This window comes from Ornithodoros turicata, chromosome 3, assembly GCF_037126465.1.
Source record: "Ornithodoros turicata isolate Travis chromosome 3, ASM3712646v1, whole genome shotgun sequence".
NCBI lineage: Eukaryota > Metazoa > Arthropoda > Arachnida > Ixodida > Argasidae > Ornithodoros > Ornithodoros turicata.
Genome location: NC_088203.1, coordinates 25,022,593 through 25,048,443, shown reverse-complemented (window position 1 = coordinate 25,048,443; position 25,851 = coordinate 25,022,593). Strand labels below are relative to the sequence as shown.

General features: G+C 45.0%; 1 protein-coding gene and 1 long non-coding RNA gene across 2 annotated transcripts; both read left to right on the top strand.

Moving 5' to 3' along the window:
• The first annotated feature begins 10,482 nt into the window (after positions 1–10,482).
• Positions 10,483–11,998, top strand: LOC135390067 (uncharacterized). Its single transcript, XR_010421695.1, has 3 exons — positions 10,483–10,644; positions 11,501–11,779; positions 11,876–11,998. It is a non-coding gene; the product is annotated as an uncharacterized LOC135390067 (long non-coding RNA).
• A 513-nt stretch (positions 11,999–12,511) lies between these two features.
• On the top strand, positions 12,512–13,858 carry LOC135389223 (uncharacterized). Its single transcript, XM_064619288.1, has 3 exons — positions 12,512–12,519; positions 12,680–13,730; positions 13,850–13,858. The coding sequence occupies exons 1-3, from the start codon at positions 12,512–12,514 to the stop codon at positions 13,856–13,858; spliced, it is 1,068 nt and encodes a 355-aa protein (XP_064475358.1).
• Positions 13,859–25,851: the final 11,993 nt, after the last annotated feature.

The window sequence follows — 25,851 nt, the reverse complement described above, 5'->3', positions numbered from 1 at the left end:
CCAAAGATCAACAAGTTGTTCCGCCGGGAACGAGACTCGAGGTTCTCGACTGGACTTGATAGGGAGGCAACTTTGCGTTCAAGAGATAACATTTTATCAGATGTATCCTTTACCTTGCTCTCAGCGGTTCAAGGTTTTTCACTTCGGTTTCTATCAACTGGACTGTCTTCGTAAGCGCAATTATTGATTTTGCGGTTTCGTTCTGGCGCTCTCTGATAGAGTGCAAGACCATGCGATCATGCGGATGTCTGGTTCGCCAGGAGCGTAGCCAGAAGTTCGTCAGTGGTGGGGCCTGGGTTTGTCTCAACATCCCCCGAGAGCAACAGCAAAGCACGAAACATGTCACCACAATCGGACATGAACATCAGTGCAGGTGTATCAGGTGTATATTCGCTACAGTACCGGACCGGGGTTCGAACCGTCAACCTTGGTATCAGTAGGTGGACACTCCAGGGACCAGGTGGGTCAAGCTGCCGTTTAATCAGCGTCAAATCGCTAAGGCTGCCATCTTGTGAAACGCTGTTGCCAGACCCGGAAACCCAAAGTTCGCTCTTTACGGCGGCACAAAACGTCGCTGCACTCTTAGAAACGAACTTGACCACATAGCACGCTCCTAGCCAACCATCATCCCGAATGACAACGTTCTCGCCCCTGATTTGTTGGAAACGGGAGGCGGAGCCTATTCTGTGCCGTGCATAATGGCACAAAATTGGCTCCGCCTCCCGTTTTCAACAAATCTAGGGCGAGAACGTTGTCATTCGCGATGATGGTTGTTTAGGAGCGTGCTATGTGGTGAAGTTCATTTTTAAGAGTGTGTTGTGTTTTTGTCATATTGAGCTTCAAAGGATTTCATTGAAAAATGATCAAGTAACCGAGTAAACACTAGTTATGACTAACCTTTGTTGTCCTCGACATTCTTGGCGACTGTTAGCAGACATCTCTACGCTCGCATTACCGCATTGTAACGCACTCACAAGCTAGAAGGACAGTTTCGGTTTCCTTGCGGATTTCGGCGTATATGAACTTATATGTATGTATATGAACTTATGTTGTAGATGTCCATGTGCAGGGTGCCCCAGCTAAATGCGAAAATTTTTTCAATATATATATATACAGGGTGTCCCAACGAAAAAGGGCCAGGGGCTAAAGAAAAAACGGAGTGCTCTACACAAATGGAACCAACTGCACGTGCTTGGCAGTTGTGTGGTCTATCCAAAAATATTTCTCATCGTCCTTGTCAATTAATTAGCGATAATTAATTTTTCAACTTTTTAATTATCGGTTTTAGCTCTCAGATGTCAATGAGGAAGTTGTAGTACATATCGAAAAAGACACAACTGTTGTGGTTCGAGGTCGCTATGGCTTGTGGTTTCGTTTTTTCCCGGGTTTCTGATGCCGGGCGGACCGCAGATCGCTGCCCACAATCCGGCACCTGCGCGCGACGATTCCAGCGCACTCCGGCGTACATTGACCTTGAGATTAGCGCTTGGACACCATCCTTGGGCCACGTCACACAAGAGGAAGATATTTAACCTGTTTCACGGCACACCTATCAGAGTGCACTGCAATCGTGGCGCGCGGGCGCCGAATTATGGGGAACGCTCTGTGGTGCGCGCGGCTTCTGAAACCAATTTTTAAACCCGAGAAAAAACGAAACCACAAGCCATAGCAGGCTCGAACCACTTCAGTTGCGTCTTTTTCGACATGTACTACAACTTCCTGATTGACATCTGAGAGCTAAAACCGATAATTAAAAAGTTAGAAAATTAATTACCTCTAATTAATTGACAAGGGGCGATGAAACAGTATTTTTGGATAGACAAGCTATGAAGACAAGCTATGAAGTTGTCCCAATAAGAACATCTGGTCCCTTCGGTCACCAGATGAGGGAGCCGATTTCAGAACAAAAATCCGTTCGATTTTATTCGAAACAAATTTTATTAGAAAGCAATCGGCAGTTACGTCCAGCAAAGTGAAGACTCTACGTGTGCACACATTGTGTGTATGTAACAACCGCGTTCCACATTTCACATCCATCATATATGAGGCTTTCGTGTCGAAAAAGTGACAAGCATATGCTTCATGTGAATATGAATATTACAGATATTAGGAATGTGTAATACAAACCCTTTACTCATCTTGTATTCACCTACACTGTTAAAACAGAACTTCACCACATAGCACGCTCCTAACCAACCATCATACCGAATGATATCATTCTGTGTCATGATTTGTTCAAAACAGGCGGGAGGCGCCTATCTGGGACAGATTATCTTGTCCCAGATAGGCGCCTCCCCCCTGTTTTGAACAAATCATGACACAGAATGATATCATTCAGTATGCTGGTTGGTTGGGAGAGTGCTATGTGGTGAAGTTCTGTTTTAACAGTGTACCTACCTGTCAACATGTCGCGTGACCTCATTTTTGATAAGATAGCTCGGATTCCCGCACTCACCACGCATGTTTGTTCCGTGGGTAAGGCTTGTAACCCCTTCCCCCCTCGTGTGGCGTGTCAATGTAACCTTCTTTCTTCGCAGCTTTGCGCTCAGACTGTAGAGCCGTCAACAAAGGGGCGGAGCCGAGGAGTTCTTTCGACGGACTTTCGGCGAATTTATTTCGGCAATTGCCATTGCATTACGAGTGGGATTATGTACTATACTGAATAAAATGACCACGGGGAACCCATTTCCGCAAAGAAAACGTTATGTTGCCTTGGAAAATTTCGGAGTTCAATTCAAGAAATTAACTTTCCGACAACTGAAATGAAATAAACATGTTACCAATATGTGGCAAAACTTATTGGCGGAAAAAAAGTCCCTTGACCGCATGTCTCTCCGGGGCCTACGTTTTTTACTATGAATTTTTATCATGGTTGGTGGACCACCCTGTATATTGCTAGCTACCGTATATATGTAGCTGCCGCTACCACACACTCTGTGTTATTACTTCACAACCCAGTCGCAACAATATTTGCGGTTACGAAAGCGTTTCAAACAAATTCCACTGGCAAACACTTCGCAACGTGGTTCTCAGGGTGGTTTCAAGAGAAAATTGCTTCATGAAGCACTTGTGACAGCAAACATTTTTCACTTGGGAAAGCGAAAACAAAAGCTGTACTTCAAGCGCTGCCATTCATCGGCAATCACAAAACATAGCCTGTGCAATAACAAAGAAGTGTTTTATCCAACGTACGCAGGACGACGGATACAAATGCGGTCACTTCGTCGCACAATGTCGTCGTAAAATTACGCTGCGTACCTTCTTCTACATCATCCAAGGCGGACTCAGCTGCCTTGCGGGCATCACAATATTTAACAATCGACAGACACAACTGAACATAACACTACAGGTACGTATACATCCGCAGTGATTGCAGGTACCGTGACCACACCCGTTGAGCAGAGACGGCAGACATAACTCACGCTGGATCGGATATGGATTGAAGTGGCTATTCCGAGAAATAGCACGCTCCGGGCACATTGTGTCTAGATAATTTCCGCTTGGGTTCAAATTTAGGCGGCAGATTTGGCGATGTTGGCAACAACTGTCCCACAAGATGGCGATCCCCGTAGTTTTACGCGACAAATAGGCTGAAACACATGGCAAGATGACGACTTTGACACATCTGCTAAAAAATGATCCATGGGCATTTCTTCTTGTTGTTTTTTCTTCATATATACTATGACAGAACAATAACTAGATCCTCTTTTTTTAATTGCGCGTTAGCGCCGCGAAGTGGCTATGGCTATGAGTGGCGTACAGACGTGTAGACAGGTCGATACTCGAGAGAGGACAAAAGTAAGGAGTGGGGGACAGAGGGGGATATGTCTGTAAAAAAAGAAAAAGGGAGGTTATCGAGACACCAAGTTATTATCCACCAAGGCCGAGGCCGATTTTGTGTTTTTGCCTCTTTCATTTCGTAGCACAAAGGCTCCCCGCGGTTTCTGTTTTTTGCGAATTTCCCACCACAGGATCCTGGCTCTACAACTTTCGAATTTAAACCACCGACCCATTTTTAATTAACGGAATTAATTAAGAAAGGCCATTAATGCTGGCACTGGCTTTTAGATACATATTACGTCGAAGTATAGGCCGTACGGCAAATGGGTACATGCAACACAGGTTTCGAAGGAAGAGTGAACCACGAATTTAGGAAACGTTTGGTCCACACTTCAAGAATTACCCTGTGTATAACTGTGTCTATCACTGTTGTAATCAGAGGCGGGGAAGTTGCCTTTATTTTGTAATGCACTGCCGTTACTCGTTACGTTTTTTCGAGAGGTAACGCATTACGCAACTCGTTACTTTTGTGTGGCAGGTAATGCGTTACTTTTGCATTACTTCGCTAGAAGACTTTATAATAAGCACTACTCCTTCAGCTGAAGCAGATGACGATATGGCCGTGCTATGTTGCACAAACATCTTCCTGATTGTGGGGTAGCTATGCCTGCTTCCATGTTTCGGATTTCCAACGTTCGATCTCGTCGGAAAGGCTGAGACGCCGCCTCTTCACTTTGAAGGCATCATCTGAGGACTCCTCATGGGACACGTGATCCATGTGGGGCTGCGGCGGCTCAAGTCTCTCGTATTGTTGTCGGTTACCCTTTATCTTTTACACAGTGCCAACACAGCCATCCACACATCCAACACAGCCAATCCCTTGGTACTTTGTTACTTGTTCGAGGCGTAGAGACTATTTTCTGTTACTTAGGCTACCTTCGCCCTCCTTCGACCCAAAAGTGCCAGAAGACAAAGAAAGAAATGGTGGAAAAACTAGACGTGACAGGTGTGTGTCCATGGTCCGTGCGTTTATGGGTGCGAGTGTCATTGGTGCATCGTTAAATGTGTTATTGTGTCGAGGTGCATTGTTAAAGGGACTGTCGCATGCAGCGGCATTCAAACCGAAAATTTGGTGTGGGTGTATCACATGGCGGACAATATTCAAAACGGCGAAAATTTCACTCGAAACAACGTCATACTTTGCACGCAATTTTAGCAAATGTGCAGCAAACAGACGACGGTATATGGAAGGTCCCTCACCCAAAAACTGTCAAAACATCACACAGAAGCCCTACGAAGGAACCAATCGCGACACAGGGAAAACGATCGCTTCGCTTCGGGGTTTCCGCTCCGCTGTCGATGTTATGCAGGGCAGGATTGTCGAATGTCGTTCGTGCTTTGCTGTGAAGGTTATCATGGAACATCATACGTATCATTGGTTGCTGGCGTTGGTAATATTTCATAATTGGAAGCCCAAAGTTAAACATAGGAAGGAAGTTGCCTCAGGACAGAAGCCGCCGATATTTCGAACAGAGACTGTTCTTCTTCTGGGCACCGTCCTCATCATTGGCATGGTATTTAAAGGGTTAGGTGTGACGTGTTTAAAGGTTCATGCGAATTGTGGGTCAACAGCCCGGAGGGAAGAAAGGATCCCTGCGGGCTTCTACGGCCGGAGTGAATGGCTGCTTTGTTAGGGTGTGGAGGGGATTATGTGAACGTAGTGATCTAGGCTACAGACCGGTTACAGAAAATGGAAGGTTCACGAACACGTGGACGAAACGGGACAACAGGCAAGAATTGGCAAGCATAGCGAAAGATAAGGAGGTTAGTGGTTACGTGGGGAAAAATTCCAGAACAAGCAAAGTTTTTTTTTTTAAATATTTGTAATACAAAGTTGTGGCATGCAATAAAGAATGCCGAAAGCAGTGGCATTCTGCATTCTTTATTGCATGCCACAACTTTGTATTACAAATATTTAAAAAAAAAAAAACTTTGCTTGTTCTGGAATTTTTCCCCACGTAACCAATAACCTCCTTATCTTTCGCTATGCTTGCCAATTCTTGCCTGTTGTCCCGTTTCGTCCACGTGTTCGTGAACCTTCCATTTTCTGTAACCGGTCTGTAGCCTAGATCACTACGTTCACATAATCCCCTCCACACCCTAACAAAGCAGCCATTCACTCCGGCCGTAGAAGCCCGCAGGGATCCTTTCTTCCCTCCGGGCAGTTGACCCACAATTCGCATGAACCTTTAAACACGTCACACCTAACCCTTTAAATACCATGCCAATGATGAGGACGGTGCCCAGAAGAAGAACAGTCTCTGTTCGAAATATCGGCGGCTTCTGTCCTGAGGCAACTTCCTTCCTACATCTCTACCGGTTCGCTGGATTTCTACCCATCTACAAAGTTAAACATGTACTGCGAAGCGAAACACTGATGCGCCGCTGGGATAATCTTTTGCGGTTGTCTCTGTGTGTTGAGTTGATCTTAGCGCTTCCAGTTATAACTCAACACCAAGAGGACTGGCACACAGTTTTAACAATTAGTAAGCTAACCCTTTGTAAACTGGTCACATTTGACGGATGATGACATAATTCATACAGCGCGGATTATGAGACAAACAGGTATGTGTGCTTTCTTGTTCAGCAAATGTCATAGGTAATATGACGTTGCACAATGCACATTACTGTAGTTCAAGTAGGACTTTTGACCCGCTGTAAATTCGTTTCGCAGTCACCTAGCGAAGTCTGCGAACTACCCCAACCGAAATGTAGTTCGCATATTCCCATGTTTTCAAGGGCATACTTAGCTAATGTACACGACGTAAATAACGAGAATTAATCTAAGCAGGCTACAAATATAGGCAACAGAAACAAGTAAGAGAGGAAAAGAAAAAAGGAAACACGGAGGATCCAAGTTCGAATTTTAGCTTAAGCACCTTTTTCCAGAGTTATTGGTTGGTTGATGTTTTGCTAAGATGAACACAACCTCTTGACTCTCTATTTGCATTACATTTGAGCTGTTGGAAAATGCGTATGCATCCTGAAATCACAAAGCATCACCTACGATGTAAGAGATATTTCTAGAGCTACGACATTGGGCTGGATCTTGTGGAATATCACTGATGCAACTACTTTCATTGCTGCCGTAAGAATGAAGCATGTATCAAAGAGAAAGGGTGACACAGATACACAAAACTAAACCAATGAACCGCACAGGTTTACGCGAGTTCTTCTTGAAGTGCCGTATCCAATTGCAGCGCTTCCCCACAGAGTCTGATGTCAACATGAATGGTAATAAACAAATGAGGCAAGAGTCCAGTCCCCTTGGAATTTCACAACCTCGATAGTTCCAGTGCTGTATTTCTGCAACTGCAGCACTCAAGTGGGCTGTGACTACTGCAGCTTCTTTCATTGTTGTAGTGAAAATGCAAACAAAGAACAGACAGACACGAAGCTTAACTGAATGCACTTTATTGGTTTTAGCTAGGTTCTTCTTGCAGTGCTATCTTCTTGTAGAAGTCTGGGGTGGCCTGAAAAGGGCCATTTTTAATAGCTGTGGTGGTACGCGTCAGAGTGGCACACGCAGGTGGTCAGCAGCAATGCACCGTTCACTTATGGGACCCCTGCAAGGAGGTTTAAACGGTTGTAAATGCTTAGATAATGCATTTTCCCATCTTTTTTGTGTGTGTCATTAGTTTGATCCTACTTCACTCTGGTGCTCCACAACTTCTGCAAGAATCAGTTTGCCACCACATGCACGAGCAGGGATCACTTCAACGTCTAGAGCTTCACTGGTGATCTTACACGTAGGACACCGTCGTATGAGTTCCAGCTCCTGTGTATAACCTACACAAAAGCAAAAACATTGTTTGTACACTGCATTACGTCGTGTGCAAGATAGACTAATTATTCAGGTGGGAAGCATCACCTTGAGCTTGAGGGAATGAGGTATAGCAAGAGACCTTAAGCTCAAGGTCATGCTTCCCACTTCAACGTTACACCAGCTCACTTGTATACTTTTCCTTTTGGCAGACAAATTATTTATGCTCTGGTCTTCCTTTAAATCCGCATACGCGGTGGAGGAAGGCAAAGGGGAGCCAGTCCCTTATGTATTTGAGAAGGGCTCTTTGATAACACCGTCCGGCCCCGGGTGAGCCATGTTTTTAAATGCACGGCCTATGAAGCAGTCGTCGGGGCAGTATCCTTCGTGATGCTGTTCCCGGGAAGATCCTTTCGAAAATTATTTATTGACGTGGTGCAGCATAATGTACATTGTTTCATTTTGGTTGCCAGTTTTGAATTTATTCTTGAACTCATACCCGCACTATTGAAACTCACACAGCAGAGTTTATTGTTTGTCTCTTGTGACAAGAGCAGTAGCACTTGTCATGAATGAGTGTAATGCCCAGTTACTGTAAGCAAATCCACAAAGGTTTTTTCACTTTGAGTAGCCTGATTAAAAATAAAACAATATTGCTCTCTACCTTGGCACTTTACTTTGGTATGGTGGAAGAAAACCCCGAGATAAGACTAAACACAAGACAACGGTTTTGCGTCTTCCTCTGTCTCTGGATTTTCTTCCACCATGTTTAACCAGCTAGCCTGCATGTTATGCCATTACTTTTAGCCTGCATTACTTTAGTATGAGACAAACACGATGATTTGTGCTCAAATATTGTTAGCCATTGCGTCATGTGTGGAGATCATACGAGGGGCGTTCAAGTCAAACCGGGACTTTTCATTTTTCGCAAAAGTAAAATGAACTTAGAGGCGAGAAATTAGCTTTATTTTTCAACGTAATCTCCAGCTACACTTATGCACTTGTCCCAGCGTTTCACGAGGGCTTGGATGCCAGCAGCGTAGAAATCCTTACCGGCGCGTAGCAGCCATGATCGGACCGCATTCTCGACCTCGTCGTCGCAGCCGAAGTGGCAGCCCCCAAGGAACGCATTCAGTGGACCGAAGAGATGGAAATGGCTGGGGGCGAGATTTGGACTGTAAGGGGGATGTGGCAGCAACGCCCACAAGTTCCTGTAAGGTGCCTGTCGTGAGATGTGCGGTATGCGGGCGTGCATTGTCCTGTAGGAGGAGGACTCCTTTGGTGATGAGGCCCGGCTTTCCGAAACTGGAGGTGTTCATGAATGATAGTGTTCAACGTTCCCACAGAAAGGTCAGTCTTCCGAGCCAGTTAGAGACATGTTATCCGTCGGTTCTTGAGGATCGGGCGCTCCACAACTTGGATGTTCTCAGGAACTCTGATACTGGGCTCTGAGCCGTCCCGGCCGGGATCGCCCTGCCCTGATGTACGGCCGTCTCGGAACCGATTGCACCACTCAAACGCTTTGCTGCGGCTAAGTGTATGGTGGCCATACTGAGCCTGAAGTCTTCTGTGAATTTCAGATGACTTTACGCCTTCATTCACGCGAAACTTCATGACGATTCGCTGTTCGATGTGTGTGTGTTCACCTCGTTGTCGGCCATCTTGTCCAGCACGTGTCTTCTGTTTTGCACAAACTTTGGATCATCATGTGGTGAACGCGGAGGCCTGTCGCATGTAAAAATGACGAAAAAGAAGTAACGCGAGCCATTTGGACACTCAGGAGACAGAAAGTCCCGGTTTGACTTGGACACCCCTCGTAGTATGAATTTTTATGCCAATATGTTATTCATGCAGAAATCGTATATTTTCAGTGTAGACTGAGTCTGTTATGTTGTTCTTTTTGTGAATGTCGGTGCTTCCCATGCTAATGTTCCTCAAGTTTATTAGAGAGATTTCGTTACATCTTACAATAAACAGCTTCTATGAAATAATGTGCGCTAAAATCTTTTCGAAATCTGCCCCTTTCTATTCTTGTTTACTTTCACTGCAAATCATAGGTGTTTTTACCAGGTTATGCTTCCAAGAGTACTCATGAAGGTCCGTGTGTCTGGCAGGCAGCCCCCATCACAGAGACTTTGGCCCATCATGTTTTTACTGGACCGTGACAGAAGAAAAAGGCTCCAGATAAGATAACAGGCCCTTCCACAAGTTTTGAACTACGGGATAGTTTTTAGAGAACCTGGTCTTATGTTGACTAAACAATGCACAGGCTTAAATTTGGCTCGAAATAAAGTTGTTGTTGTTGTCGGAGGGAATTCTGCAGGCCGAGAACGAGGTGTTGGATGCTCATCCCCGAAAAACAGAATGTATTGCGCTTAAATGGTGATCCAGATACTAGATTCAATTGAACAATACTATTTGATACAATACTATTTGAATGCAACTCGTGAAGAAAACTGGGGATGGCACAAAGCACCACGTGAACTGATCTCTGACAATTGTCACCACACCTGACGTGGTATAACTGGGACGAGATCATAGATTGAGAAGTTACCCGTCAAAAAGAACTCGTTACAAGTTAAGTTACCGTGTGCAAAATGTAACTAAGTTAATAACGAAGTTCTTCAGCCTGAAATGTAAGTCGCAGTTACGGAGTTACTTAAAAAAAGAACGAGTTACTTCCAAGTTACTTCGGACACAAAATAGCATTACGCAGGTGCAACGCGCGTGAGCAGTTGAGTTAGACCTTGAGTTGCCTGCGGAGGAGTACAACACGCTTAGATCGTTTTCGTTTATGTCCAACAATAGACCTCTCCCTGTTTGTAAACAAATGACGTCATAGTGTTTGACAGCGCCACAAATAGACCAGTTCAGAAAATCCCATGATTCCCTCTCGTCGTGAGGCACTGTGGGAACTTGCTCACCGCGGGAAGCGAAGTGTTTCGAAATCTGGTCGCCATGTTAGTTTACCTTGGTGAGCTCCTCCGGCTACGTGTGTGAATTCGCCTTTACGTCTGCTGTACTCATTCACACAAGCACAGGTAAGCACATTTCGCTCTATCTCTGTTTTAAAACGGAAAAAACCGAAGTTATTGCTTAGTTAAGTGCCAAGGTAGCGGACGCTAATGTACATATTACGCCGTTCTCGATCTCGTAGCGACGTAACACCGGTGGCATTTGCTACGAAACCACGCTGCATTAGCTACGGTTGTTTATAATCTGTGAACATGGGATGGGAAAGTGCAAATGTGGTTCAATAATGACGGTGGTGTTCGTTGGAAAAAGAACAAACGCGCGGTTCGCTATGCTCGCTTGTCTTGAGAAGACCTCATCTGTTTCGAGTGAAATCAACTAAAAAGGGATTATAGTTGAACATCTGAAGGGAGATTTATTAATTGTACATACTGTTGTGACCCGTCACAGCGGGATGTAGACATTCGTTGATGTAGAGTTCGAGAACTCAAGGCAACTATTTTATGTACTTGTGTGTTGCGAATGATGTCACCGTCAGGCATTGCTCGTTTGAACTAACCAAGAAGCAAGTATCAACTTTGTGTGATACTGCACAATGCAATAATGTGCAATGCAATAATGTATTACAGTACCGCCTGCTTTACCGGAAGCACAAGTGCAACAAAGCTGTTGTGTATCAACTGCAAATGTTTGCACTTCCTGCGAGCCATTATTAAGCTCCGTTTGACTTTGCTTGTGTGTGTCTGCCTGTGTCGTGTGCTCCTTTTTTTTGCTTCATTTGAAAGGAGATATTTCCTCAGCATCTGGCTGATGCAACACTTTCAAAGTTCTGGCTCTTCTCTCAAAAATCTGTGTCTCATCATGAGCACTTTCAATGTTTACAACCGCACGTTGAAGTACTAAAACTGTTTTTTTCTTCCTTAGCAATGCCGTCAACAACTTCTCATGGATGCCATTGTTGTATCCCATGCTGCAAGCACGTTCAGCTGCGCAACAGGGATGTGTCCTACCACTCTTTCCCGAAAGATCCTAGCCTCCGTGAGCAATGGGTTCAAGCCATCATTCAAAACACAGCTTTGCCAGAACTGTGGCAGCCTAAGCCCAGCCATAAGATATGTGGTGCACACTTCAATGTCTGCGGGAAGAAACAATACATGGACAAGGTGCCACGGCTCCTGAAGCCTGGCACATTCATTCAGACATGTGCGTACAAGAAATGTCGATTTGATGTATAACATGATTTCCTACAACATACACAAGTGCTGACATTCTGGGTGCTTCATATGCATATGTATGCAGGTCCATCTCAAGTTGCCCAGTCTTCCCCTCTGGATGTGTCTGTGGAGGTTACTGTGGAAACCTCCTTCGAGGAAGTGTCCAGCATGAGTCTTGAAGAAGATGTATTGTCCTCTGAGTCTGAACACTTCCTAAGTCAGACTGACTTTGTTGATGAGACAGAAGGTAGTTTTTTTCATTCTGGTGATGAATCTCCCCATTCATAATCTCAGGTTAAAATTGTTGTTTGTAATGATAACTCATGGCAACATTCTAGTAATAAAACTTGAATTTAACGCTTAACTGTGCTTCACAAAAGGGAGTTATTGTTACTGAAACATTCATCACGTCACCAACTAACGTTTGCAAAAAAGAATTGAGCGTTAACTTCAAGTTTTAGCAACGCTTGATCTCGGTTCAAAGTTAACCAGCGTTGGTGAAACCGAGCCTTTGTCAAGTACTAACAAGCCCCTGGTAGACTAATCCTTGAGCTCTGGAAGAACCCTGACCAACCGGACGTCTAACTCGACAGGCTATATTTCGGGCTAACAGAATTCATGGCTCATACAAAAAGAGGTCTAGAGCAGGGGTCTCATGTTGAAATTTGATTGTTGGCCACATTAACGTTGGACATTGCCGCAACTCACTTGCAAACTATCCATGTCAGCGTAACACTCTCCATGTGCGTCGTACATCCTTGTTCTTCTCTCATTGCATGACAATGTTTCAGTGCACTGAGCAGCATGTTGAACACCATCTTGTGCCACTGAGGAGCAAGAACTAACTCGAGTGTTTTTTTTTCTTCTTTTTAGGATCTGAACAATGCAGGAAACTCGAACAGCTCTCAAGAGAGAATGAGGAACTTCGAAGTATTAACTGGTGTCTTCTTCAAGAGAAAGCAGACCTCCAGAAAAGCATTGCAGAACTCCACGGAACAAATGCAGCTAACAGGAAGGAACTGCAAGATTTGCGTCAGAAGCTTTCTGCTGCAGAGGAGCAGTTTTTGAAGGAGCAACAAGCACTCTCATCACAAGTTCTTGATCTTGAGAGAAAACTGGTTGAGAAAGAAGCTAATCAGGAGAGGTTGAACCCAACACCACTAAGCATTGCCAGAGATACTGAGAAATTGCAGTTCTACACTGGGTTTAAAACAGTTGAGCGTTTCAAGAGATTTTATGAATTTGTTCATTTGGGCTATGAGAACTATAGGAAGACGTGCAGTCAAGGATCAACGAAGAGTGGGAGACCACAAAGGTTTAATTTGGAAGAGCAGTTGATTCTTGTGTTAATCCGATTAAGAGTCGGTCTGCTTGAGAGAGACTTGGCTTACAGGTACTGCACAAGTCGTGCATACATTAGTGAAATGCTCTCCTTTTGGACCGAGTTTTTAAGCGAGTACCTCAGCAGAACGCCAATATGGCCATCTCGAGAAACTGTCAATGACTTCATGCCGCCTGTGTTCAAGGAATCCTATCCATCAACAAGAGTGATACTGGACTGCACTGAACTCTACATCGAAACTCCAAGTGACTTTCGTGTTCAAAGTGACACCTACTCTGTTTACAAGAGTCACAATACAGCAAAGGGGCTCATTGGAATAGCTCCCAATGGTTTTGTCACTTTTGTTAGCAATCTTGCACCTGGCAGAATTTCAGACAGGGCACTAGTCAAGCAAAGTGGTCTTTATGATTTACTCGAGGAGGGAGATTCAGTGATGGCTGACAGAGGCTTCATCATTGCGGAGGACCTGGCCACACTGAAGGTCGACCTCAACATTCCACCATTTTTAAATGGTGCTCCTCAGCTCTCAGTTGCAGATGAACTTAGAACAAGAAGCATTGCGAAGGCACGTATTCATGTCGAACGTGTTATTCGACAGGTGAAAACATTCCGGATTTTGAAGTACGTTTTTCACAACTCAATGGCAAAGCTGCTAAACCCAGTGTGGAAAACTTGTGCATTGTTGTGTAATTTTATTGACAATCCGCTTCTTAATAGAGGGTGTGAAGGTCAGGAATGAGAGTGCCTTGTCAAGCTAATAGAGTTCTTGTACAATATTGGTTTAACGTGCGTGCCAGCAAGGACGTGAGTACTGTGATTAGTCGTTTTGTGTGTGTGTGTGTGTGTTATTTCCAGTCGCAGATAAAAAGGCTTGTGAATTACTGCATATTTTTCAGAGCATTAGTGCTCCAAGTACTGTTAGTATTCTGCACAACACTATTATGTGCCACCTTCACCAAAGCTGGTTAAGGTTGACGAAGCGTCCTTGAACTTGAAATTAGGTCTCAACTCTTTTTCTGTAATGGTAGCTAGCATTAATGGAACCCATTGTACATAACTAAGATTATTCAAAAAAGAAAATTGATGGCTACCTTCAAGTTAAGGGACACTTCATCGCGGGTCAGTCAGTGTTTGTGGAACCGGCCATGTGCAAACCGGATGTCTAGCTGACCTGCTTTCCGTGTCAAGATGACAAAGGTACAGTTTCACCAATGGCAATTAACAGAGACTTGAACAGAGGTCAACAGTCACTAAACTTGAAATTAAATCATAACTGCGCTTCACTAAAGGAGTTGTTACTGAATCATTTGTCACATCAACTAACGCTTGCAAAAAAGAATTTATCTCTGTTCAAAGTTAACCAACATTGGTGAAACAGGACCTAAGTAGCAAGAATAAATACAGTTCACACAAACTCCTGTTTATTATGGAAACCATAATGTCGTTTCGATGTCTATACAGACGTCATCTTCAGCAAAAGAAAACGCTGCCTGCGAGTCCTAGGTAAGTGTGACAGTGGCCCCTTGTGGTTGTTGCAGGAATTATTTTCATGATGTATGTGCCATGACCCAAGGAATTTTCTCACCCCCTTCGGGTTCACGTGCCAGTGTAGTGGCATTGTCAAAGTTGAAAATCACTTTCAACTACGACAATGCCATTACACTGGCACGTGAACACAGATGGGAGCGAGAATATTTCTTCAGTCATGGCACATACATCATGAAAAGAATTCCTGCAACAACCACAAGGGGCCACTGTCACACTTACCTAGGACTCGCAGGCAGCGTTTTCTTTTGCTGAAGATGACGTCCGTATAGACGTCGAAACGTCCCAAAACCTTTGTTACTCTTTGTTATGCAACTCTTCATGGAAATACACTTTCAAATGAAACGAATGATGATAGTCTCACATACATTTGACCTAAGCACACAATGATTTGTTGCTGTTCACTGTGGAGCTGTAGAATTTTAGCAGTGCTGGAAGCATTGTTGCTTTCCATTGGTGATCATTAAATTCAATTCTTTGCACAAAGGGGCTGCCGCTACCACTGTCTACCACAAGGTCGCACCACAGAAGTCCGGTCAAAGCCAGCTGACCTTGTATCTGGAAATAATATTTATGTGTTTGCTTCAATTTTCCGTCCTTTAGAAAGGGCGCCATATTGGAAGCAAGGGCATCTGCAGTTTGCATGTTGTTATCTTTAGCTTTTGCCAGCGTTTTAACCTCGAGGAGCCCATAGCCATTAATTTCTCTGTCATAAACGAGACCATCAGGGGAGGCACCTAGGTCTGGCACTCCAGGATTCACACAAAGTCCCACAGGAAAAATTTGGACATTTCTTTCTTTCTTGTATCTCAGTATGGCTGGTTTTTCGTTCTCTTGTCCAATCCTCATATATCTTGTGCTGTGGGACTGCTTGCAAAATATCCTGTCGATGAACTTCTGGTCTACTATTGCTTTCCTTCTGATGACGTCACCAAAGTTGGAAGCTGTCAACCTAGTAGACCTTTCTTTCATCCACAGTTTCACAGAGCCTTGGCCACGTGTGAGTCTCTCGAGCTCCTGTGCTTCCTTTAGGTTGATGCTGTGTACTGGCGTATGTGACTCAGCACACTCTTTCCACAGCTCTTGTATGGGCAGGCTGATGGGATTTTCTTCCGTGGGTTGTGAAATGGTGGTGTTGCATTGTACTTTTCTCACAGGCTGATAGTTGGCCTCTTGCAATATTCGGGCGTGCATCTGGGATTCCATACTGCTTGCAGCTATATTATTTGCGAGCATCTTCAGAGCATCTTCTGTAGGTGATACCTCAGCTTTCAACTTCGACCGTTTGGCTGGTGCTGCTGGTTTGCCCGGAACATGTTTCTTAAACACAAGCTGTGGAAACTCGTTGCACTGAAGGTTCCCTTTAGCATGGCTGCGACCCCATTTCTGCGGTTGCTCAGTGCACGAAACTTTGTCAGGAACATAAGAGCAGTTGGCACGAATCACGTCCAAAAGAAACCATGCCAAAGCTCCCACGTGTTTGCAGACGCCACCACTGCCAGATGGGCACTGACAATAGCCGCCTCCAATTTTGCCATTTCTATTAATACGAAGTGAAGCAACATATTCCTTTCGCAGTGTAAACGACGCTTCCACTGTAGCCTTCACTGTAGTGTCTGTGGCGTGATGCAGTAGCACATTTCGAACTTTGTCTGCCTTGAACATTGCATAGCCTTGTACGTAGTGTTTTGTCGCACCCACGGAGTTCTGATAGTCCAAGATGGACTTTTCACAAAACTCCTTTGGGAAGCTTTTAAGCTGTTTGGTCCAGGGACCCTTTGGGAGATCTTTCACATGATGACTCTGCCTGTAACATACAACATAAATCTGAAATGTGGTCAAACCGCTTCAGATATGCCAAGTACATGTAGCCTTAAAATTGGCAATGAACCTGAGCAGCTAAATTTCGAAACCTGCACTATTCGTATGGACTAATCAGCATGCTTGGGTAACACACCGCCAGACAAGGTACGACCGGAGGCTACATAACAATTATTAACGAAGCAGCGTATCAGTAAACGCATACTAGTTGACATGTTGTGTCGAGGGAACGTTTGTGTTATGTTGCTGCAACATTCAGACAGCGTCACAGCCATATTCCGTCAACGCAAATAAAATATGAGGGAACATTTGTGTTATGCCTCTGCAATATTGAGACTGCCTTACAGCCACAGTTTTCCAGCAAGAAATACAATATTAGATCACCATTTGTGTTACATTGCTGCAACAGTGAGACAGGATGACAGCCATATTTTTTTAGACACAAATTCAATATTGAGGCAACATTTGTGTTATGTTTCTGCAATGCAGAGACAACGTTATGCCCATACTTCTCCATCACAAATACAATGTGGAGGCAACATTTGCGTTGTAATTTTGCGACATTTAGACAGCATTACAGTGATATTTCTCTGAAGAGAAATACAACATTTCAGGCAACATATTCGTAATGTGTCCAGGCTTTGCGAGGGGGTCTCGTGCATTCCTCTTAGTTAATATCCCATGTAGCACAAGCCTGATTTAAAAACATGGTACTTGACAGGAAGGGATGTCAGGAATGTTGTTGGGTATACTTGACTCATTATAGATACATGGTATGCATCATCACCGTAACAAATGTTTTACGCCCCACTACACCTAATGGATGTACCCCAACAGTTTGTGTTTCAGTATATGCTCTATCCAGTGGGACGTCCAAACTGTTGTCTACCTCCATAGGTATCTCTCCAGCTTGATCACAATACAGGTCTCCACGGCCCCCAGTCAGGCGGGAGAGGCACGACACTTATGTAGACACGATTTGAAAAATGTGTACATACAGTGCCACAATGTTGTTGCTGTGTTGTGGGCACGTTGCTCGAATGTTACAAATTAATGTTGCAAATGACGTAAGGTCGTGGGCATTAACAACGCTTGGACAACGCTGCAGTATAACATTGATGAAATGTTGCCATACCATTGGGTGCTAGCTGTGGTGTATTTAACAAATATGGATGTGAACGCTTTACAGTGTTGTAGGAATGTTACATAACTGTTGCCTAAATATTGTTGAACATGAAAGAACTGATGTTCTAAGGCTGGAACAACACAGAAGGGACAATTACATACAAAGCCTCAATTTGCCTAAGAAATTAGCGATAAAAGATGAAAGTAGGTAGGTAATATTAGGTAGGTAATAAAGATTGGTAGTATTTCATCCTTCATTAGTCAATATTGTGTCCGCGTTGAAGGATATTGCTGTGACGGCGTCACAATATTGTGGAAACGTGACGGAAACTAGTTCCAGCAACGTTGCTGAACAGATTGACAGAGGACATTGGCCATGTTTCTGCAACGTTTGAATAAAACATTACCATAACGTTCCGCGAACAAATTGTGCTACTAGGGTATGTTTATATCAACAAAGTGTTCGCGTACGCTTGTTTGAAATCGGCACACCGCGGTTTATCCCATCTCAATCTCCAGGCGTTGCATGTGTAATGGTGGTGGTGGTGATGGTGAAAGGGCTTGCCGTTGTCGGCCTCATGTATGTGGGCAACGTCACGGCATGTGTAATGCTTTGGAGTAATAAACACGTGCAGCGAATGGTCTGCCTTCGAATGCAATACTGTCTTAACACTTTAAAGCTCAACAATAGGTAATATGGGCTGCGAAGGCACTTTCAGATAACCGTGACTGCGCATGTACTACGTCGTTCGTTTCAACGGCCTCGTCAATGCTTTGATTGCCTTGCCAGCTGTTTCCATACCGACAAAATCTTCCCATCTGAGTCCAAGCTGACTAAATAAACATTTTTTTTCTATGTGGAAAGCACACTAACGTAACTTAAAGCTAGACGGTGCACGCCGCGCACAACCGAAACTAGTGTTACCTGTGAATACTTATTGACAACAAGTTATTATTGTTTGCAACCACAGTTTTTTTACTAATCCTCACTTCAATGAGAGAGTAGATTGTTCTTAATACTTACTCCATGTGCGTAATACGGTCGTAGTCGTTGGAACGCGATATCTTGCTTGCAGTAGCAGTGTCCGTGCGTCCCGACCGGTAAAGCCGTACCGACCGCCGACCGGAAACAGCCGAGGTGGAGGAGAAAAACCGAAACTAGCCCGCCATACCGAAACTGATTTCCCTCTCTCCCATGGTATCAACTCCCCATACTGCACCGCGTCGCTTGGCATCATGGGATTTTCTGAACTGGCCTATTTGGTAGAACTGAACTACGCTCGAAGCTAGAGGTGAACAAGGTCGCGCCCGAAAGCCACGGTCTTGAGGGGATTACGATATGGTTCCTTAAAGGGGCGCGACCCTCGGTTCTGCTTTTCTTTGAGTGGGAGGCAGCCAACAAGTGCCCGTTCATGGAACCCAGCCCTCTCCTTCCGATTTGTTTCGGTTTCAGTCTGTCTACCAATGTCATGATGACGTTTCTCTGGTAGAGGTCTATTCGAACGTTTTGCATCTTACTCCCTGTGGGCGCACAATGGTTCAGCTTCATTTCAATGGCAGCGGTTCTTACTTCCTTAAAATACTGTCATTGATTGAATATCACGTTTTATGACAAAAAATGCCATGAAGGAACCGGAGAGAAAGCAAGAAAATATGTGGGCATCAATGAAAAGCGAGTTAAAAGTAACTTGGAACTTAACTTAACTTACTTTGGCAAAGTTACCTGAAAAAGGAACGAGTTCCTCTGAAAGTTACCACGGCGCAAAAGCACCGAGTTAAGTTACAAGTTACCAATAAAAGAAACTTAGTTACAGTAACGAGTTACTTGTAACGAGTTACCTCGAACTCTGGACGAGATGTACGACTGCAGAGGTGAAAAGCAGGTGGCAGACATGCAAAATTGTGTGATGTAGTCATATCGCAAGTGCTCCCCACTTGCTTCAGTGTACCTTCCCAATAGTAGATATTACTGAAATACACACCTTATATTTCTACCCTTGAAATTATTAGGAACTTTACTAAATTTCTGAGCTTTCAGATGACTGTCACCACCTTCACTGACATCAGACAGGAGAAAGGTTATGTGCATTGGGTGACATGTGCTGGACATGGGAAACAAATAGACAAATACTGGAATGACGAGTGATAAATATCCTAGGCAAAGTCCAAGTTACCTAACCGTATAAGTTAACCAACCTCGCTTCGTTTTGTGTTGTTCCAGCGTGTCTTCAGTTTAACCGTTCGACCGGCATCGAAAACACGCGAGGCTGACACATTACGCAGTGATACCCTACTTTGAAACGGGGTCATTCTCAGACCTTGCAGACATATGATTTCAAATTATAACTGATTTTTGTGAACTGGGATTTTTGAACTGGGATAACTGAACTGGGATTTTTGTTGATTTTGAACGCTGGGATATCGTGGCATAGCCGTCGCGCATGCCTTCACTCACGGCACCTCCTGGAACCCCAGCTGAGAATCGCTGGTCTACGGGATCAGTAGGTACGAACCTGAATCTGTACCTGTGACGTGTACGACAATAGGCACTTCATTGTTCAGCTGTTCTCAGGTTCACCAATTCCTAACGTCACGGCAGAAGGGCAAGGGTGCAGGCCAGCTGGTACATTGTGAAAAAAATTGGAACCCGAGAAAGGGACAGAGGAGGGACGACACGACACGTTCTCGAACACAGCAAACCCTTTAATAACAGCAACAGCTACGTGCCCAACAACTTCCGAATTGGTGGCAAGGGAGCAACCGACGCCACACTTACACAATTTCCCCTCGTCACAATCTCTTTGTACTCCTTTGAACTCCTTTGTAACTCCACGAGAACGTGTCGCATCGTCCCTCATCTGTCTCTTTCTCGGGTTCCAATTTTTTTTTTCCTAACGTCACCTCAACCTCAACACTTCTTCGAACTAGTTGTCTAGTCATGTAAGCTGAAGAGCACAAATGAATGCCAAACAAAAGACAACCGAATAATCGCCCTCATAAAAACAAAGCATAAACCTACAGCATTCTCCTTGCTTTTTTTCTAGGAGGAAAAATGTGCTGCTTCCCGAAGCTCTACTTCTATCCCTTTGACGCACAGGACTGCGTTATATATCGCAGTATCCACGCGTTCTTTGCATCACCTTAAAACGACAGCAGAGTACAACAAGAAAAGAGTCAACCAAGATGGCGACGCGTGCTGGGAGCGTGACTTCTAGTAACGAATCTAATTTCCGCACATCGCGAATAAAGTCTCCCAACCCCCGAGATGCCGCTCCCCACAGGAAGGGAATATAGAGTACGAGGAACAGAATGTACGCTTATCTTTCCGGTGACAGAAAGAAATAATGGCGGAAGAAAAGGCGAGACGGCAGAATGTGCACAAGAAGGGTTTTGCATACTAAAGTAGGAATATGCGTTCTCAGAAAAAAAAAAAAATACCATTAAAGAGGAAAAGAAAAGACGAGAGGAACGAAGCTGTGTTCTTTTTTTTTTCCCCTAAAGGATATAAACTGCAATTTCATCTTGGCGTAGGCCGTGCCGCTGTACGTATGACGCCATATTACGTCGTAAAGGGCAGAGTGTTAAGTTTTCTGTTGGCTCCGTGTTAGCGCCACGAAGCAACTGTGGTTATAAGCGGCGTACAGACGTGGACATATATGGAGAGGACAGCAGGAACGAGTGCGGTACAGGAGGGATGTCGTGCGTCCTGGGCCGACTTCAGGGGGAACTTCCGACATTCATTATCATTATGGTTAGGGTTTTGATGGCGCACGAGCGACAACGGCTATAGTGCGCCAGCGGACATTCGTCTGGAAAGTACGGTGCGAAGAACGCTGTCGTGTATGAATGGACAAGATGGCGTATGTGCAGGCCAGCTGGTGGATGAACTCCATAATGTAAAAGCCTGAGTCTGGGCACAGACTCAGGCCCAGACTGTGCCCAGACTCAGGTTTTTACATCATGGAGTATGAATGGATGCGTTAGTTACGAATCGCCAGCTCGCGTGGCGTAGCGGTTAGTATGATCGCCTTCCACGCCGAGACAGAGAGGTGACGTGGTTTCGAATTCCGCCACCAGCTGTGCAGTCTGAGGTTTTCCTTGGGTTTTCCCGGCAGATTTTCCAGACGAATGTCGGCAGAGTTCCCCCTGAAGCCGGCCCAGGATGCATACTAACCCCCCTGTCCCCCACCGCCTCCTGCTGTCCTCTCTCCGTTCTGTCCACATCTGTTCACCGCTCATAGCCACAGTTGCTTCGCGGCACTAAAACGGAATTTAAAAAATAAAATAAAAGTTACGCATCGAACAGTAAAACAGCTCCTACCGGGTCTGAAAATTAGAAAAAAAAACGCTTCCAATGTTCACCGCTTAATTTAAGCGTACAACGTCCCTCATACAGATCAACTCAGCAGTTTTACTTTTTCATACTGTGGTTAAACGGTTAGGATAATCAAATTTATTAAGCTTTCGTGCATCAATGCACAAAAGTTTATACTTTTTTTCTTTTTTATTCACTCACTTTCGGAAACTTGACATTGTTCTATGGTGTTTCTTGTACGTCTTCATACTCGCTTAGAAGGATGACAACTATTGCAGGTTGTCTTTGCCACGCACAAACTTTGCTATGCACAAACTAAACTTTGTTGCGCCGAAGATCTGAAACTCCTTGCCAACAGAACTACGAAAAATAAACGGCACGTTTTCATTTAAACAACATGTCAGGAGATTGCCTCTGAGCTATAGAGGTTTGTTTTTTTGCGACATATGTATATTTTCTTTGTGTAATTTCGTCAAACACAACAGTTCCATCTCGCAAAGTACTGTGGTGCAGTGATAATTCGTTCTTTTCCTCTTTTCTTCTTTTTTGTTAACACCATGATGGAGTAGCTATTGATAGATTTCTTGACAAAATAGTCACACTACCACACGAGTTGCGTTTAACGTTTGTTCCCAAATATTACATGTGCATGGGACTACATCACAGGCTAGACTGACACCAAGAACCGTGTAAACGTATGTTTGCAAAAAATATTTGAATCTTTGAAAGAGGGCTCTGTTCCCAAATCCAGGAGTATAGACAGTTGTGAACGGCAGTCCGTTATGCTCCCTTCGCATGTTGTGCGCGGTAGATGACGCAATGCACACGAGTCCTGAATACCTCGAGTCGATATACCTGTGGATGAAAGGAACAGGACCCAGAAGCTGATCGAACGATAGTCGTTTCAATAAATGAACGCTATCCGTCGTGGAAAAGAAATAACGGCAGCCAGTGCAGAAAGCTCGCGCTAGCGCGGAGCCCCCTCGTGACCTAATGGCAGTATACCCGTCGGTTTATTCTTGGTTTGCCAGAGAAACATTTTTGAATTTTTTGCTCAAAGCGAAAGTACTGTCGTTGAATTTTTTAACGTAAAATATAGACCATAGCTACAGAACGAAATATTTGTCTTGTACAAACATGCAGTGGTTCAACAGGTGAGTCGTTAGGGTTACGAATGGGACGCAACAACGAATACAGGCCAACTGGAACAAGGGTATCCCACGGTAGTCCGCTCCCTAGCCTCAACCGCGAATAGCGAATACCACGGGAATAGAGGTAGGTATTCTTCCTAAAAGCACGTTGCAACATGTCCCACAAAAATATGGCATGTCTATATACGAGAGAAAAGAGTGATTGTCTCGTCCTCTGGACACCGTCTACAGTTACCGCTTATGGAAAGCTCCAGCAGAGAGACTTCAATGTCCTAGTGCAGAACTGAAAGAAGAAATCTTCCACTTTGGCCTCCACAGCCATTTTCTTCACACAAACAAACACATTCTCCCACCAGGTACTGGGCCAGAACATGAAGGAAAGAATGCTAAATAGACCAAGTGACGCAATGCTGAGAGAAGTCCAAAGTTCTCCCATCGCCATTTGTCACGGTCAGGCAAGCTCCTCGCACGAATAGCCCGCCATACACGAACCCTCGCCCGCATAACATTGGTGCAGCCAATATTTGTGCCGCGTAGTGCAACGCTCGCTCCTCGGCACTAGACGTGTGCGCCGATGGAACTTTGACCGGCGGAGGTGTCATGCCTATTTTCACCACCGGCTGCGGCGGCGTCAGCGGCGCGAACAAACAGAAGTACAACACAGCACAAACAAGCACAAAAGCAGCACAAAACCGCAACCTACCGTCATCGGCATCAACAATTAAGCAAATTCGACTTTGTGATAGGGCTGCAATGCGCGTCTTTTTCCAACGTTGGTTTTTTCGTCCGAGAACAGATGCGAAGAGGTGAGAAGGAGCCCCCGGTGCGCCGGCTTGGAAACGTCGGCGGCACTGACGTGCCGAAAATTACCGGCGGCGGCGGCGCACATGTCTACTCGACCAGATGCGACCAGATGGGTCAAGGCCAGTTCTCACTTGGCGACGCCCGACGCGACGTCGCGAGCGGGCGGCGGAAATAGACGTGCATTTCCGGCGTTGGAAGAGGAGAGACGTCGAGCAAAAAAAATTGCTATGCCGGTCTCTTTCACGACGTCGGCGAGAGGTGGCGAGAACGATACACTGACGACCAATAAGATGACAGAGAAAGGCCACGCCTCTTCAGTTTTCGTCTGCTTTGGGCGACGGAATGCCACCGTGGTGGGAACATGAAAATCATGCGCCTTGACGGGACGGCGGAAATGCCCGTCTACTTCCGCCGTCCGTTCACGACGCCGCGTCGGGCGTCGCCAAGTGAGAACTGGCCATCAAACTGCCTTGAAATCGCCGTCAAACAGCGGCCGCCGCCCTTTTGTGGAACCTGGCTGCCAGACCAGAAACGCATTGCCCGCTGTCGGCGGAGTGAAATCCGCGTAAAGGACGTTTCTCCAAATATTTGCTAATAAACGCATCAGATGCATGCCTGGCTTGTATTTAATTCCTCACCTGACTCTTATGAACAGTTTTGTGCGTTGCTGGCACTGCTAGTGGACGTAAATACGACATGCGTTGGGCCGGAGCGGCCTTCGCGCACACGGACGCACGTCTGGTTCGTTTCGGTTTCTCGGACCGCCGGTGTCGAGCGTCAAGGTAATTTTAATTAGTACCTCCAAGGCCCTCTGGACAAGCAATGCTATTTTGGGGAAAATATGAGGGGACAGTGCATTTGCTTTCGACTGAGAGAGAAAGACATTCCGCAATGAAAGCTGAGAAAAAAAGTGTATGCAATTCAGTTTCTTCGGAAAATCCACCACTTCTCCTTGGTATCCGTCTCAATACAAAGTCTCCAACAGCATTGCTTGCCTCCATACCCTATACAGTGAGAAGCTGAACGATATAGAGTTGGCAAAATGCGCGATAACGCAACGGGCGCCCAATCGGTGCCCGAAGGGTAAATTGTTCCACCTGCAATTTGCGCTGCCATTTCGTGCGTCAAGATTTTCGGTTTCCAGTGCGATAACAGAGTTAGGGCGCGCCTTAGCCTCCGTCGCACATTTCAGCGGAACTCCCCGGGGGATCCGACCCAACATCTTCGGTGAAGCGCGCTACGCTTCCAAATTCAATTTCCTTCGCGGGTAAGAAGTGGCTGTAATCTCCATCCGGCGCAATGTGCACGACGGTGTATTTCGGCGCTTGCAACTTTTGCGCGTATGGGCTCAGTGCTATAGTGTGTATGATAAAGTTTCGGCGCAGAGTGTCACGAAGCGTTTTCTGAAAGGTCTTATATATCCATTGTTCCCAAGGGAGAACTCGGACGACCAGATAAGACCTCCACGCTGCGGAAAGGAACATAACTTTGGGGTCAGGCCCTTGAGACGTGGTTTCTTCTTTCAAGCCTTCTATGTTTCTTCCTGACTTGGCCATTCTTTTAAATTGCAGCGCCTTTTTCTTTCAGAATTTTTCAGAATGTGCTCATAGGCTAGTGCATTCTAGTTTACTTGATAGTCATTGAGTGCTATCTATTTACTTTACACCATCAGATCGCCTCAAATGCCCCGTAGGAGCGTTTGTGGCATTTCCATTAATAAATAAGTAAACTATAGATACCTCAGGTAGGCAAAATTAATCCACAGACCTGATCACTGTGGCATCGCTCACGATTGCAGTTGTCTCGCGACGTAAATCCCGAATTATTAATTATTATTAAATCAAGATAAATAAGTAGACTATGACTACAGGGCGGGGCAGGTAGAGTGCAGGTAATTTATTTCTGGAAGGGTTTTTCATGACGTATGTCGAAGTCGAATACGGGTAATGGGCACAGAA